The following is a 16,542-nucleotide window of genomic DNA, read 5'->3' on the forward strand; positions in this document are numbered from 1 at the left end:
CTCCCTCTGACCCCTGCCCCCTGCCAACCCAGCCCAGGGCTCCCTCTGACCCCTGCCCCCCGCCAGCCCAGCCCAGGGCTCCCTCTGACCCCAGCCCCACGCCAACCCAGCCCAGGGCTCCCTCTGACCCCAGCCCCACGCCAACCCAGCCCAGGGCTCCCTCTGACCCCTGCCCCCCGCCAACCCAGCCCAGGGCTCCCCGCTGACCCCAGCCCCCCGCCAGCCCAGCACAGGGCTCCCCTCTGACACCAGCCCCCCCCCCAACCCAGCCCAGGGCTCCCTCTGACCCCTGCCCCCCGACAACCCAGCCCAGGGCTCCCTCTGACCCCAGCCCCACGCCAGCCCAGCCCAGGGCTCCCCGCTGACCCCAGCCCCCCGCCAGCACAGGGCTCCCCTCTGACCCCAGCCCCCTGCCAGCCCAGCCCAGGGCTCCCCGCTGACCCCAGCCCCCCGCCAGCCCAGCCCAGGGCTCCCCGCTGACCCCAGCCCCCCGCCAGCCCAGCCCAGGGCTCCCCGCTGACCCCAGCCCCCCGCCAACCCAGCCCAGGGCTCCCTCTGACCCCTGCCCCCCGCCAGCCCAGCCCAGGGCTCCCTCTGACCCCAGCCCCCCGCCAGCCCAGCCCAGGGCTCCCTCTGACCCCAGCCCCACGCCAGCCCAGCCCAGGGCTCCCCGCTGACCCCAGCCCCCCGCCAGCACAGGGCTCCCCTCTGACCCCAGCCCCCTGCCAGCCCAGCCCAGGGCTCCCCGCTGACCCCAGCCCCCCGCCAGCCCAGCCCAGGGCTCCCCGCTGACCCCAGCCCCCCGCCAACCCAGCCCAGGGCTCCCTCTGACCCCAGCCCCACGCCAGCCCAGCCCAGGGCTCCCCGCTGACCCCAGCCCCCCGCCAGCACAGGGCTCCCCTCTGACCCCAGCCCCCTGCCAGCCCAGCCCAGGGCTCCCCGCTGACCCCAGCCCCCCGCCAGCCCAGCCCAGGGCTCCCCGCTGACCCCAGCCCCCCGCCAGCCCAGCCCAGGGCTCCCCGCTGACCCCAGCCCCCCGCCAGCCCAGCCCAGGGCTCCCCTCTGACCCCCGCCCCCTGCCAGCCCAGCCCAGGGCTCCCCGCTGACCCCTGCCCCACGCCAACCCAGCCCAGGGCTCCCTCTGACCCCAGCCCCACGCCAGCCCAGCCCAGGGCTCCCCGCTGACCCCAGCCCCCCGCCAGCACAGGGCTCCCCTCTGACCCCAGCCCCCTGCCAGCCCAGCCCAGGGCTCCCCGCTGACCCCAGCCCCCCGCCAGCCCAGCCCAGGGCTCCCCGCTGACCCCAGCCCCCCGCCAGCCCAGCCCAGGGCTCCCCGCTGACCCCAGCCCCCCGCCAACCCAGCCCAGGGCTCCCTCTGACCCCTGCCCCCCGCCAACCCAGCCCAGGGCTCCCTCTGACCCCTGCCCCCCGCCAACCCAGCCCAGGGCTCCCCGCTGACCCCAGCCCCCCGCCAACCCAGCCCAGGGCTCCCCGCTGACCCCTGCCCCCTGCCAACCCAGCCCAGGGCTCCCCGCTGACCCCTGCCCCCCGCCAACCCAGCCCAGGGCTCCCTCTGACCCCTGCCCCCCGCCAACCCAGCCCAGGGCTCCCTCTGACCCCAGCCCCCCGCCAGCCCAGCACAGGGCTCCCTCTGACCCCAGCCCCCCGCCAGCCCAGCACAGGGCTCCCTCTGACCCCTGCCCCCCGCCAACCCAGCCCAGGGCTCCCTCTGACCCCTGCCCCCCGCCAACCCAGCCCAGGGCTCCCTCTGACCCCAGCCCCCCGCCAGCCCAGCACAGGGCTCCCTCTGACCCCAGCCCCCCGCCAGCCCAGCACAGGGCTCCCTCTGACCCCAGCCCCCCGCCAGCCCAGCACAGGGCTCCCCGCTGACCCCTGCCCCCCGCCAACCCAGCCCAGGGCTCCCTCTGACCCCTGCCCCCCGCCAACCCAGCCCAGGGCTCCCTCTGACCCCAGCCCCCCGCCAGCCCAGCACAGGGCTCCCTCTGACCCCAGCCCCCCGCCAGCCCAGCCCAGGGCTCCCTCTGACCCCTGCCCCCCCCCCCAACCCAGCCCAGGGCTCCCTCTGACCCCTGCCCCCCGCCAACCCAGCCCAGGGCTCCCTCTGACCCCAGCCCCCCGCCAGCCCAGCACAGGAAGGATGCCCGAGGGGAGGAGCTAGCTGTGCCTGACAAAGGGAGTCGTCTCTGTGAAGAGGCAACTTCCCAACGCCCTGCCTAGCCCCCTGCCCCGCTCCAACTCCCTCCTAGACCCCGCCCCAACCCTGAGCCTCCTCCCGCACCCTAACCCCTGCCCAACCCCGCACCAACCTCCTGCCCCCCAACTGCCTCCTTCCCAGCCCCGCCCCAGGCTGTCCGAGTGCAGAATGAATTTTGCGAAGTGCCCCGTGGGGAGGGGGCGGGTTCGGACTCTCCCACCCGTCCGCGCTGAGACTGTCGCTTGCCCGGCTGTGGCGGGGAGAACAGCCCCCATCTCCCTTCCCTGCTTGCGGGCCCTCTCCGGGGTCTCCTCCCCAGGGAACCGGCCCCGCCCAGCGGGGCTCCCGCGCAGCCTCCCCGGCCCCCGGCGCGTCCCACGGGAGCTGAGCGCCGAGTCCCCGCAGGACCGAGCCGGGCGCCCCACGCCTGGGCCCGCAGCCTGTGCGGGGCCGTGACGCGGTGGGGCCAGCAGGTGGCGCCGTGGTTCTGCCATCGGGCCTGTGCGGAGCCGTGACGCGGTGGGGCCAGCAGGTGGCGCCGTGGTTCTGCCATCGGGCCTGTGCGGGGCCGTGACGCGGTGGGGCCAGGAGGTGGCGCCGTGGCTCTGCCATCGGGCCTGTGCGGGGCCGTGACGCGGTGGGGCCAGCAGGTGGCGCCGTGGTTCTGCCATCGGGCCTGTGCGGGGCCGTGACGCGGTGGGGCCAGCAGGTGGCGCCGTGGCTCTGCCATCGGGCCTGTGCGGGGCCGTGACGCGGTGGGGCCAGCAGGTGGCGCCGTGGCTCTGCCATCGGGCCTGTGCGGGGCCGTGACGCGGTGGGGCCAGCAGGTGGCGCCGTGGCTCTGCCATCGGGCCTGTGCGGGGCCGTGACGCGGTGGGACCAGGAGGTGGCGCCGTGGCTCTGCCATCGGGCCTGTGCGGGGCCGTGACGCGGTGGGACCAGGAGGTGGCGCCGTGGCTCTGCCATCGGGCCTGTGCGGGGCCGTGACGCGGTGGGGCCAGCAGGTGGCGCCGTGGCTCTGCCATCGGGCCTGTGCGGGGCCGTGACGCGGTGGGGCCAGCAGGTGGCGCCGTGGTTCTGCCATCGGGCCTGTGCGGGGCCGTGACGCGGAGGGGCCAGCAGGTGGCGCCGTGGTTCTGCCATCGGGCCTGTGCGGGGCCGTGACGCGGTGGGGCCAGCAGGTGGCGCCGTGGTTCTGCCATCGGGTCTGTGCGGGGCCGTGACGCGGTGGGGCCAGGAGGTGGCGCCGTGGCTCTGCCATCGGGCCTGTGCGGGGCCGTGACGCGGAGGGGCCAGCAGGTGGCGCCGTGGTTCTGCCATCGGGCCTGTGCGGGGCCGTGACGCGGTGGGACCAGGAGGTGGCGCCGTGGCTCTGCCATCGGGCCTGTGCGGGGCCGTGACGCGGTGGGGCCAGGAGGTGGCGCCGTGGTTCTGCCATCGGGTCTGTGCGGGGCCGTGACGCGGTGGGGCCAGGAGGTGGCGCCGTGGCTCTGCCATCGGGTCTGTGCGGGGCCGTGACGCGGTGGGGCCAGGAGGTGGCGCCGTGGCTCTGCCATCGGGTCTGTGCGGGGCCGTGACGCGGTGGGACCAGGAGGTGGCGCCGTGGTTCTGCCATCGGGTCTGTGCGGGGCCGTGACGCGGTGGGGCCAGGAGGTGGCGCCGTGGCTCTGCCATCGGGCCTGTGCGGGGCCGTGACGCGGTGGGACCAGGAGGTGGCGCCGTGGCTCTGCCATCGGGCCTGTGCGGGGCCGTGACGCGGTGGGGCCAGGAGGTGGCGCCGTGGTTCTGCCATCGGGCCTGTGCGGGGCCGTGACGCGGAGGGGCCAGCAGGTGGCGCCGTGGTTCAGCCATCGGGCCTGTGCGGGGCCGTGACGCGGTGGGACCAGGAGGTGGCGCCGTGGCTCTGCCATCGGGCCTGTGCGGGGCCGTGACGCGGTGGGGCCAGCAGGTGGCGCCGTGGCTCTGCCATCGGGCCTGTGCGGGGCCGTGACGCGGTGGGGCCAGCAGGTGGCGCCGTGGTTCTGCCATCGGGCCTGTGCGGGGCCGTGACGCGGAGGGGCCAGCAGGTGGCGCCGTGGTTCTGCCATCGGGCCTGTGCGGGGCCGTGACGCGGTGGGGCCAGGAGGTGGCGCCGTGGCTCTGCCATCGGGCCTGTGCGGGGCCGTGACGCGGTGGGGCCAGGAGGTGGCGCCGTGGCTCTGCCATCGGGTCTGTGCGGGGCCGTGACGCGGTGGGACCAGGAGGTGGCGCCGTGGTTCTGCCATCGGGCCTGTGCGGGGCCGTGACGCGGTGGGGCCAGGAGGTGGCGCCGGGGCTCTGCCATCGGGCCTGTGCGGGGCCGTGACGCGGTGGGACCAGGAGGTGGCGCCGTGGCTCTGCCATCGGGCCTGTGCGGGGCCGTGACGCGGTGGGGCCAGGAGGTGGCGCCGTGGCTCTGCCATCGGGCCTGTGCGGGGCCGTGACGCGGTGGGGCCAGGAGGTGGCGCCGTGGCTCTGCCATCGGGCCTGTGCGGGGCCGTGACGCGGTGGGGCCAGGAGGTGGCGCCGTGGTTCTGCCATCGGGCCTGTGCGGGGCCGTGACGCGGTGGGGCCAGCAGGTGGCGCCGTGGCTCTGCCATCGGGCCTGTGCGGGGCCGTGACGCGGTGGGGCCAGGAGGTGGCGCCGTGGTTCTGCCATCGGGCCTGTGCGGGGCCGTGACGCGGTGGGGCCAGGAGGTGGCGCCGTGGTTCTGCCATCGGGCCTGTGCGGGGCCGTGACGCGGTGGGGCCAGGAGGTGGCGCCGTGGTTCTGCCATCGGGCCTGTGCGGGGCCGTGACGCGGTGGGGCCAGGAGGTGGCGCCGTGGTTCTGCCATCGGGCCTGTGCGGGGCCGTGACGCGGTGGGGCCAGCAGGTGGCGCCGTGGTTCTGCCATCGGGCCTGTGCAGGGCCGTGACGCGGTGGGGCCAGGAGGTGGCGCCGTGGTTCTGCCATCGGGCCTGTGCGGGGGCAGCATCCACAACGTGGTGAAATCCCGACCCCAGTCGCCCCGCTCCCGTTGGGGAACCGGGACGTGGCGGCCGCGTCTGGCCCGAGCCCGGGGACCACAGCCCCCCCAGCCGCCTCCCCTTCTCCCTGGTGTGGGCTGCTTGCCCTCGGGCACACGGGAGCACCGCCCCCTCCGCGGGCAGCTCCAGCCAGGCCGGACCCTGCCTGCCTGCTCTGCCCGGGTCGGTGCGGACGCTTGCAAGGATCACAGGCACGCTGCTCCAGTACCCAGCGTGATTTATTTGCCCAAACCGGGCACGGGCCTGAGAGAGGGAGGCTGAGAAAGAGACCCCCCTCGCCTGGTGCCTTCCCTGCGGCCGGCATTGCCCTCTGCCCTGGGCACCTCGTTAGCCTGCAGGGCCTGGCTCTCTGTCCGGGGGCAGCGCCCAGACCACTCCCCCCTCCCGCTCTGCCAGCTCCGGTGTCCGCTCAGTCTCCGCAGCGCTGGCAACGCCGCCCTGGCACGGGCTAGAGGCCTCAGCGGCCCCCCGGGCAGGGATGTTTTCCACTGAGAACACAGCGGCCTCCCCACGCACCTAGGGCAGACGTGCCACCCACCCGACACAGCGAGGGAAGGTTTATTGGGCCAGGCCCTGGTGGCACAGGAGGGGACACGCTGGGAGTTTCCCAGAGCTCTTCCCTCCGAGCTAGGAAAGGAAACGAAGGGGAGAGGCTGCGGCTGCGATGGGCTTCCCCGGGGTTGCAGGACGCCCCTCTCCAGACCGGGGGAAGTGCCGAGAGGGGAAGCGCCCTCCAAAGCTGGTCCCAGAAAGGAGGCCAACCTCCTCCGCCTTGTCTGACGGGTGCTGCCCTGAGCCGTTTGCTGGAGGAGCCCCAGCTGGCCCAGTGGGGAAAGCAAGTTACAGTTTAACTCTCCCAGAGTCTGCCTAGGTAAGGGCAGTCTGAGATTGATCTTTCTGGGAAAAGAGCCTTAAACTGTCACAACCGTCTCGCTCCTGAATCACAGCCAAGGTGGGGCTTTACTTCCTCCTGCCACCCTGCGGGCGCAGCTCTCCACGCTCCCTGGGGGCATGGGGCCAGCCTGCTGACTCGCCTTGCGCAAGTTGCTGGGAGCCGGGCCAGGAGCCCATCCTGTCCCCGGGGTCCAGTCCCAGAGGGTGCTGGGGTCTTTTCAGGGTGTGTTTGAGCCGCCTCGGGGCGTAGGGCGACAGCCTGGGCGCTTTCCAAGCGAGAGAGGTAGCGACTGACGAGTGGTGGGTCAAAGTCCTGTCCCAGGTGGGGCGGGGAAGCAGTGGCAGGCCTGGCCCCGGCGCCCAGCGTGTGGCCTTGCCTGTGGATGCCGCGCTCACAGGATAGGCCTGGCCTCCTCTCGCTGCTCTCTCATGCAGCGGTGCAGCTGCCTGGGGCTCTGCTGCGGCTTCCTGCAAGAGAAGGAGGCTCCTTCAGAGCAGGACCCAGGGGCTGTCAGCCACGGGGACCCAGAGGGACGAGCCAACGGGCCAGCGTGGCTGTCCGAAGGCTGGCAGCAGAGTGCAGGGACCCCCGCCCTGCCCTGCGGCCGTGCGCTGCCTGCCTCGCAGTCAGGCCGAGCGCAGCCAAGGGCCGGCCGGGGGGACCGCGGCCCGTTGCACCCAGCACTGACCTCTCCCAGCACCGGAGGATTTTCTCCCCTTGCCTCTTGGACGCGTCGAGGCACATTTCCTGCTGGCCTCCCTTGATCTTGATGGTTAATCTGGAAGACAAGCGGCTGCGTTTGGTTCCCCGGCAGGGCCCAATGCCCCGCCGGTGCCCCCGGACCTGCGCTGGAGCCAGGGGCCTGATTCGGATCTGGGGAGTCGCTCCTGATTGACACCCGGTAAGTATGGACAGAATGGGGCTTGTTGCCTGACGTCCCGCTCTGGAGGAACATTGGGGGGCGTCGGGCTTTGGCGCCCCGATGCTGCGGTGATGGGCTCACTGGTGACTTGTGAGAGGGAATGGACAGGGCAGAAGCGTGAGCAAGGTGTGCAGGGCAGGGACGGCGCCTCAGGAGCTGGCTCGGGGGAGCTGAGTCTGCTAGGTAGGGATGAGAAATGCCCTAGGATTCTTGCCTCCTCAGCCTTGTCATTAACCGGAGCCCGGGCCGAGGGTGGGATGCCAGATCCACTCCAGCGGGCTGGCCAGGCTGCGGTGCAGCTTGCAGGAGCCTCCACACACAGAGGCTGCATTTCACCCAGAGGCGTGTGTGACGAAGTGGGAATGTCCTGCCTCAGTTTCCCTCCATACGGTGCATTGGTGCCCAGTGGGTGCAGAGGGTTAACACTGCGCCTGGAGCTGTACGGGAGGTGGAGGGAGGGGTTGTCTCCCGTTCCAGGTTTATGCACAAGCTAATAAAGCTAAGTTCTAGGGCCTCCGCTTCTGAGAGGGCTGGAAATACCAAAACTGACTCGTTTGTACCAGGAGAGCTGCAGATCCCACACGGCATTGTCCTTTCTGGGAGAAAGCGCCTCTCTCTGCTCTCCTGGGGACGCGGTTCCCTGCGTGTGTCTGAACACGCTCCCTCAGAGTTCTGCCTCCCGCGCTGGCATGGCCTGCCCTTGTGGGGCTGAGGGGTGGCCGGGGCCCAGCCCACGGCAGGGGTTGCTCCCAGGGGAAGGGGGACATGCTGGGCACAGACCAGCCCCTGGGACCGCGGGAGCGTGGCATGGAGGATGGTTCCCTGCCTGAGGGCACCAGGAGGCATTTGCACTGGGACGTGCTGCAGCACGCGGAGGGTCGTGCCCGGAATCAGCCAAGCCCAGTGGTGTTTGTGGATGGACCCGTGGCACTGGGGGGAGTTGGCAACTAAGAGAGCGGGTCAGGCCACAAGCCACGGGCCAGTCCTCGGCAAGGCTCCGGACCTCCGCCGGGAAGAGATCTCGGTCCACCCCAGGAGTCTGAAGGTGGTGGTGCCAGGACCCAGGGAACCTGCTCGGCATTGCCTCTCCTGGGGAAACTGAGGCAGGGCCGGGCAGTGCCAGACAGCTCTGCTCAGCAATGCCAGAGGGTAACACAGCTGGGAAGCTGCCGCTGCTAACAGAGAGGCTGGCGCCAGGGTGGTCACGGCCATGCGGGTTCTGACGCCCGCCCCACCAGGAGGGGCCGAGAGCAGTCGCGGGGCTGGGGTGGCGGGGTCCCTCCCTGTCCCCTCCCCCGGTGCTACTCACATGATCTCATGGCGGTGGCAGTGGGCTCCCTTCTCCGTGACCTGGAATTTGACGATGGCTTTGGGGTGCACCCTCTCTTGGAACTTCAAGCAGAGGCACCTGGTGGGCACGTGGTGAGATGGGGCGGCCCAGGCTGCGTGGGAAAAGGGACATTGGAGAGTGCGGGGCTGAGCGCCAGCGGGGGTGAGTGACACCGCCCGCCCACGGGGAGCCCGGCTGCCACTTACCTGCTGGCAGCCTGCTGCACAGGCAGAGGAGGAGCACGCCGAGGGCCGCCCTGGGCAGAGGACACATGCCGGCTCTGGGAGTGTCAGCGCTGCAGCTCCCCGGGCTGTTGTGTGGGGCTTTATAAAGCCGGGGCAGTCGGGTGCCATTCCTGGCCTCGCCCCTTCCTGCTGCAAGCGCAGGGGACTAGTACCACGGCGCAGGGTTCTGCTTTCCAGGGAAGTGCAAAGCCACAACGCCCAGCGGGGGGAGCATCCGGCCCACTGGCTCTTTGAACAGAGCCGCCACGGAGCGGCTGAGTCCCGGAGAGCGAGCGCAGTCGCTCCCCCGAGGGCTGACAAGGGGGGTTAGAACGGGTCGTGCGCACCCCCAGTTTAATAACCATCCCTCCGGCCCTGGCTCTCCGCCCTGCTCCTCGGCATGGCCGGGGGCTCCCCGGGGCTCTACCCTGGGTCCCTGACACGCTCTCGCCACAGCTCGAAGGAGGCCAGTGCTGGCCGGCAATGCCCCAGCGCTGGCCCCTGCCCCTGCCCCGCGAGCCTGGCTGCCTTGAGATGCCCCCTGGGCACACCCCACTACTGCAGCTAGGTCCCGCTCCCCGCTCCGGCGGCCCTGGCTCGCCCTGCCCAGCCCCTCTGCAGGGTGCCAGGCAGAGAGCTGAGCTTAGCCCAGGCCTCTAAGGAACACCGGTGGCCTGGGCTAACATGCACGTTCTCTCCCCCACCGTGGTCCTGTCTCTCTCACCGAGCGTGGGCCCAATCCTCCCCTGTTCAGTCTTAGAGGCTTCCCGCAGGCATCTCGGGTGGGAGGTGGGGGCGGGCGTCTCCTCTGTCGTTCGCGTTCCTCCCCTCACATCCCATCCACCCCAGGTGGGGGTTCTTCATGCTCTGTTCACATTTTTCTCCCCTTGAGTGGCAAAGGACCAGATCCAAAATGGGTCCCAGCATCAGGCGGCCGGTCCACAGGTCTCTGTAGGACCAGCCATAGTTTGGGCTCACAGGGCAAACAAAATCATCCACAGCTCACTGAGCCTCGGGTTCCTAAAGTATCACTAATGGCTTTTACTAGAAGAGCTGGAGGGGATATTGGAGGGAGCATTGAAGATGCTGAAGGGAGTATTGGAGCAGGACCTGGAGGAGCTGGAGGGGGTGTGAGAGGTGCAGGAGGGGGTCCTGGAGGGGGTATTGGAGGTGAGGAAGGGGGTATTGGGGGAGGTCCTGGAGGTGCTGGAGGGGGTATTGGAGGTGAGGGAGGGAGTATTGGGGGAGGTCCTGGAGGGGGTCCTGGAGGTCAATGGCCAGCAGGGCGGCACCAGGGAGCAGTGAGCATATGGCCAGCAGGGTGGCGCCAGGGAGCAGTAACGGCCAGCAGGGCAGTGCCAGGGAGCAGTGAGCATATGGCCAGCAGGGCGGCGCCAGGAAACAGTAACGGCCAGCAAGGCGGTGCCAGGGAGCAGTGAGCATATGGCCAGCAGGGCGGCACCAGGGAGCAGTAACAGCCAGCAGGGCGGCGCCAGGGAGCAGAGAGTCAATGGCCAGCAGGGTGGCGCCAGGGAGCAGTAATGGCCATCAGGGCGGTGCCAGGGAGCAGTGAGCATATGGCCAGCAGGGCGGCGCCAGGGAGCAGTAATGGCCAGCAGGGTGGCGCCAGGGAGCAGTGACGGCCAGCAGGGCGGCGCCAGGGAGCAGAGAGTCAATGGCCAGCAGGGCGGCGCCAGGGAGCAGTAATGGCCATCAGGGCGGTGCCAGGGAGCAGTGAGCATATGGCCAGCAGGGCGGCGCCAGGGAGCAGTAATGGCCAGCAGGGTGGCGCCAGGGAGCAGTGACGGCCAGCAGGGCGGCGCCAGGGAGCAGAGAGTCAATGGCCAGCAGGGCGGCGCCAGGGAGCAGTAACGGCCAGCAGGGCGGCGCCAGGGAGCAGTAATGGCCATCAGGGCGGCGCCAGGGAGCAGTGATGGCCAGCAGGGCGGCGCCAGGGAGCAGTGAGCATATGGCCAGCAGGGCGGCACCAGGGAGCAGTGACGGCCAGCAGGGTGGCACCAGGGAGCAGTAATGGCCAGCAGGGCAGCGCCAGGGAGCAGTGAGCAGGCGGATGGCGAGTGACCAGCGAAGGGAGGGAGATGCCTCTCTACCTGCCCCCCTCAGGGTGGGAGGTGAACTCTGCGGGTCTGAGCTCTGGGTCTCGCTTCAACTTCCAGCCACTGCTCCCTCTTCAACCTTCCTCGGCTGGCCTGAGGCGCTCTCTGGCGAGGCTGGAAGGGGTTCAGGAGCCCAGGGAGGACAACTGATGGCCCAGGCTGTACCTGGAGGGGGAGGGATTGACTGTCTGCTGCTCTGCCGGGCAGGAAGTGGGGGCTGCAGAGCAGAAGGGAAATAGGTAGAGGTGTTTGGGGCTATGGAAAGAGGGAGTCTTTCTACAGCAAACCCAGGGACGCGGGAAGAGCCTGACAGGTAGGAAGGGCTGTGAGAGAAAGCAGCAAGGGGTGAGGTAAGACAGGGCCCACCATGGCTGCTGAAGAGGGGGCCCCTGGCCTGGAACCAGGAGTAGGGGGCAGGCCTGGGTTTCTCTGCCAGCCACCAGGGAAGCGGCACAGGCCCAGCAGGGGGGAGCAGGCTGCCTGGGACAGCTGGCCTGGGGAGCTTTGGGTGCTCCAGACAGAGAGAGCCGTAGGACCTGTCCCAAGAGGCCACTGCAGCTCCAGAGGGGCGACACAGGATGGTGAAGAGACCGTGAGAGGAGGGTGCCGCACCAGCAAAGAGCTAATCCCCGGAGCCACCAGCAGGAGGTGCTGCTAGCGGCGCGTGGGCTCTGTGACAGGGCTGTTATGTGGAGGGCCGACCCGGGGATCACAGTGGTGCCTTCTGGCCTTGGAGTCTGGGAATCTGTGAACAGGGACCCATGCGTGCCCTCTGCTCCTGCCCCAGGGAGCCGCTCCCCACGGGGACAGCCACGCAGCCCTGCCCTGCCAGGGCGGCCGGCCTGCCCCAGCGGGGGCTGAGTGTGGAACTGGGCCGCTCAGCGTGGCTGGGAGGGTGTGACTGGTCTGCTGGGGTGAGGGGTGTCTCTGGGGAGGAGCAGGGGCCAGATGCAGCCAGATGCCCTGCGCCATGGCCTAGTGCTGGCGACTCACTCCCGGGGGGCTGCCCCAGCAAAGCAAGGGCCCGTCCAAGGGGCTTTCCTGGGGGACAGGATCCACAGCTGTGCCACGGACCGTTCTGTACAGCATGGCTCGCACGCCGTGGCCCCACCCCCCTTCTCCTCCGTGGCATGAGTCCCCCGGCCCGGGGAGCGCCCGTTCCCTGGGGATCACCGGGTCACCGTGCAGCGCTGCCCACCCCAGCACCCACGAGGCGCAGAAGCTCAGGGGGGTTGCAAAAACAAAACTCTCGGCTTCCCTTTAGGAAACTTCCCCCAAATGAGCAAAGCCCTGGCGCCTGACTGGGAAGTCCTGGCTCGTGGCAGGGCGAGGATGAGAAATCACCTGACTGCAGAGCCAGAAACAGGAGTCAATACGGGCTAGGCCCGGGCGCTCAGGGTGCCGGTTTCGGCTGGGCCTTCTCCTCGGGGTGTGGGGGCAAGGAGGTGACCGACGTGCCCTTCCAGCCTGGGTTGTCCTGCAGCGGGAGAAGGGAGCTGGATTCCGGTAGCAGCAGGACAAGCCCAGGGGGATGTTTCCAACCTCCTGGGAGTTTACCTCAGCAGCCTTCCAGTGCTCTCTGCTTACACGGCTCAGCTGGATGCCAGGGCATCGGCACGGCCAGAGCTCAGTGCAGCTCACCGTTATCCCGTCTCAAACCCCCTGGCTCTGGGGACAGGCTCCCCAGGGGACGGGAGCGAAGAGAAACCCAGGCTCCACGGGGGGAAGCCTAGATCCACGGCTGGGAAGAGTTGCAACCCAACCCCAGAGCTGCACCCCAGCCAGCTACCCGGTGGCTGGATTTAAACGCCCTGGCACTGCAGGGGCTGGAGGGCTTGGGGGTGACATGTGCTGCTGCTGGCTACCCCGCTGGGCGTAGGTCTGGGGAGCCCCCAGCGCACGGGGCTGTGCTCACGGGGAGTGGAGCTCGGACCAGCGCTCAGGCCGGTTTGGGATCCAGCTTCTCTGGAGCTTTGGAGGGGAAACTGACAGGATTACGGCTCCCTGGCCAACCCTCCGGAGCAAACACTTCCCTTGCGCCCCACCGCCCTGCAGCAGGGAAAGGCGCCGCCTGAGCTCCAGAGCGCCCCGTAACTCCGCCCCTCCCCGAGCCACAGCCGGTGTTCTCTGGCCAAGGCAGCGCCAGTGGGGACCCTGCATGTCTTACATCGGCTGTAATTGTCCTCCAGCAGCAATCCCACAATGCCCCATCCTGACCGCTCTGGTCACTGCTGTGAACTCCTCTGCTCGGGGTCCAGACGCTCTGCACACTCACTCACTCACACAACACACACACACACTCACTCACACACACACACTCACTCACACAACACACACAACACACACACACTCACTCACTCACACAACACACACACACACTCACTCACTCTCACACTCACTCACACACACACATTCACTCACTCACTCACACACTCACTCACACACACTCTCTCACACACACGCACCTCTCACGCACACACTCACACACAGTCACACTCACACACACTCACTCACACACACTCACACACTCCCTTACTCTCACACTCACTCACATACACACACACACACTCACTCTCACACGCACACATTCACTCACACACACACATACACACACTCTTGCACTCTCACACTCTCACTCACACACACTCACACACAAACTCATTCATACACAGTCACACACACACACACACACACTCTCACACACATGCCTCTAAAGTCCTGTGGATGCTTGAAATGCCTTTTCCTGCTCACGCGGTGTGGCGAGCACCCACCCCCGCTCCATCACTGAGTGCTAAGGCCCAGCCGACCCTGCTGGCTTCACCCTACGCCGCGCGCCTGCCTGGGGGAGTCTCCTGGGTCTGTGGGGAGAAGAGGCCGGGCAGGCCCAGCTCTGATCCAGCCATACAGATGTGGAGATCTCAGAGCTGAGCACTTGGGGGGTGCAGGAGAAGGCTACGCACGGGCCAGCGACAGGGCTGCACGAGAGCCACGGAGCTGCAACGGGCAAGGAGGCCACCGGGCCAGCCACAGAGCGGATGCTTTTACAGCACGGCCCTCCTCAACCCCCTGGGTACCTACGGTCACGGGCCCCGCCATGAAGAGCGAGGAGGTGGCCGAGTACAAGAGACGGGCAAGCAGGGGATCCAGCTCCCCAGCATAGCGTGGGCGAGCCTGGTGCAGGGGACGGGACCGCAAGGAAGTGTCAATAGATTTTCAGTGCCGGGTGCCCATCTCCCGCTTTGAGCGCAGTGTCACTCGGAGGCACGGCCGAGAGAGGCCGAGTTGGCAACGGCGTCTCATTCCCCACCAGGGTTAGGCAGGAGAGGATGCTGCAGAGCCGTTGGTTTATGGGTGCTGGGGTTTTATGGGCGCTGGGCGCAGGTACTCTGCCATTCTCGGCTGCAGGGCTCTGGTCTCTTCCTCTGCGGCAAGACACATTCCCACACCCCGGAGCCGTCACATCAGCAGGCACCGTGGCAGCTGGGCTCTGTGTCTCTGGTCTGCCCAGGAAGGAGATCAGCCAAAGTCCCTGGAAACCGGCCCCAGCCCTGTGTCCTCTCCTGCTGGCATCATGCAGACGAGCAATGTCCTCCTTGCTCCGCCCACTCCCCGCGGGCTCGCGCTCACCGCACTCCCCAGCCCAAGCAGAAGCGAGAATGCAGAGCTTGCTGGTTTGGGGCCCAGGGGAGCGGCTGCAGCACCTCCCGCTTCACTTTCGGTAGCGAGTGTGCTGACACCGCAGGGCTGAGCCGCTGCTGCTGCTGTGAGCACCTTCTGGGTTTCCTCTTCTGCGCAGGGGTTGGCTGAATCCCCTAGTCCAGCCTGTTCCATCCTCAGGCACCCCCCCTACACACACACACACACACCTCCAACCAAGCAGGCGGTGGGAAGAGTCTGGACAGGGCAGGATCTCGGGGCAGAGGGCGAGCGGCGCAGGGTGCAGGGCCACCATCCTGGCAGCCCTTGTGACATGGGCACGGTGCCATTGCAAACCCAGCCCAGCTACCACACTTATCTGGGCCAGATAAGAAGACAGGGCTGCAGGAACATTAAATATCTCCCTCTCTGGAGGTATTTCAGAGCAGGTTGGACAGACACCTGTCAGGGTTGGTCTAGATGGTGCTTGGTCCTGCCGTGAGGGCCGGGGACTGGACTCGATGACCTCTCGAGGTCCCTTCCAGTTCTAGGATTTTTAAGCGCGGGAATGCTGAAAGCCAGCCCCTTTGCCCCTGTCTGCCCCGCACGGTGCCTGAAGCCAGGAGCTAAGCCCCAGTATGCAGGGCTGGCAGCCAGGTCCCCAGGTGCAGGGCCGGCCTCAGAGCCCCCTAACGTGCAGGCAGCAAATGGGGTCCCAGACATGGGTGGCAGCCTGGACCCCAGCATGCAGGATGGTGGCCAGGAATCCAGGGGTGCTGCAACGCTGCCCCCCCCCCACATCCTTCCAGTCATCGTCCCCCCCCATGTAAGGAGGAGCAAGAAGAGGGCTCGGGAGGACGTGCCCCAGGAGATCTCGAACTCAGGGCCTGTAGGACAGATGTTGGCAGCTAGGAGAAGCAATGGGGGGAGAAGAGGCAGGCCGAGGCGTTCCAGCAGGGCAAGGCGAGGGGGACACACTAGAGCACAAAGGGGTTTCTCAAGCAGCAAACAGATGCCACAGACTCTGTGAGACCTGCCAGTTCAGCATCCCCGCTGAGACCTCGCTATCCGGATCGCCCCCGCCCTCCCGCTGCACCACTCCACGTAGCATTGGGGGTCACGGCGCTACCCCTTCCACGGCACCCCGGGAAGCCATCCACAACCCGCACAGCACCACATACACCGAGCACAGAGCTCACCGAGTTTGCACACAGGTGTGGCTGACGTGGGCATGAATGTTCTTGCCTCTTCGTACGTGCGGCACCCTTACTACACGGTGTGGTTAACGTCTGTGTGTTTTAATGACATGGGGGGTGGTTTGGTTTTCCTGCGCTGATTGTGTAACAGGATAATGCTCTCGTATTGGGAACATAATTCAGCTCTGTTTGTTCACGATATGCCGCCGGATGCTCAGCAGCATGAGAACTCAGCCAAATCACCTGTTCTTGGACCGTGTCGCACAACTCATAGGGTTGTTCAGAAACACAATTAATAGGGGCATTGACAGTGATATAGTCAATTGCTACACAAGTCCTACCAGGCCACAAAAGGTTAGGCCTGGCTTGACTTAAGTAACTCTCCTCCTTTCTTAGGGGGTGTACTTGAGAAGACAAAAGGAAGGTTCAGCGTGACACGCACAATGCTGCACCTGGGTGTCTGCTAGCTAGGACATGTGGAAACACCCCAGTGCAAGGAACTGTGGACAAAGTCAGCCTGGAATGTGATGATCAAGTTTCACGTGAACCATGCCTGGGATATGCTGTGTCAGGATTGGGTTCTGCCAAGCCAACTATGCAGGGTGTCGTGTTGAGAAAATGAAATGGGTTGGGTCAATGTATCTAAAGGAAGAGGCTGGTTGGGTGGCTTTGGGTGTGTGCCAAGTAAAGGAAGCTGCAAATGTAGAGGCCACCTGAGGACTTTGACTCCCGGGAAATGGGGTGAAACGTTTTCCCAGAAGCGGACAAGGATCTCTGGATAAGTCGAATGGAAAGGTCTCCGAGGTAATCCCAGCAAGCAGGTGGAGGACCCTGAAGCAAGGCATACTGCTCTGGCTCACTGTTAAAATGGTCTTCCAAGACCTCCCTGAGCTGGAGCTCCATGCTGAGTTCTTCTAGTGCCCCGGAATCTGGCTGTTCAAATTCTAGCCCCCTCGCCCCC

The 16,542-nt window shown here is 67.6% G+C and overlaps 2 protein-coding genes across 2 annotated transcripts in view; one reads left to right on the forward strand and one right to left on the reverse strand.

Annotated features, from left to right (window-relative positions):
• Positions 1 to 5,461: 5,461 nt before the first annotated feature.
• On the reverse strand, positions 5,462 to 8,811 carry LOC106731635 (C-X-C motif chemokine 5-like). Its single transcript, XM_014571012.4, has 4 exons — positions 8,615 to 8,811; positions 8,388 to 8,520; positions 6,845 to 6,934; positions 5,462 to 6,623 (listed from the first exon to the last, which is right to left on the reverse strand). The coding sequence occupies exons 1-4, from the start codon at positions 8,679 to 8,681 to the stop codon at positions 6,548 to 6,550; spliced, it is 366 nt and encodes a 121-aa protein (XP_014426498.1). The 5' UTR covers positions 8,682 to 8,811; the 3' UTR covers positions 5,462 to 6,547.
• The window catches only part of PAOX (polyamine oxidase), a 40,430-nt gene continuing 30,921 nt past the window's right edge, over positions 7,034 to 16,542 (forward strand). The window contains exon 1 of the mRNA XM_075934675.2: positions 7,034 to 7,057. The gene's annotated coding sequence lies outside the window, so the exon portion shown is untranslated. The remainder of the gene's footprint in view (positions 7,058 to 16,542) is intronic.

The sequence above is a fragment of the Pelodiscus sinensis genome, chromosome 8 (genome assembly GCF_052426305.1).
Source record: "Pelodiscus sinensis isolate ZL-2025 chromosome 8, ASM5242630v1, whole genome shotgun sequence".
In the NCBI taxonomy this organism is placed as follows: Eukaryota; Metazoa; Chordata; order Testudines; family Trionychidae; genus Pelodiscus; species Pelodiscus sinensis.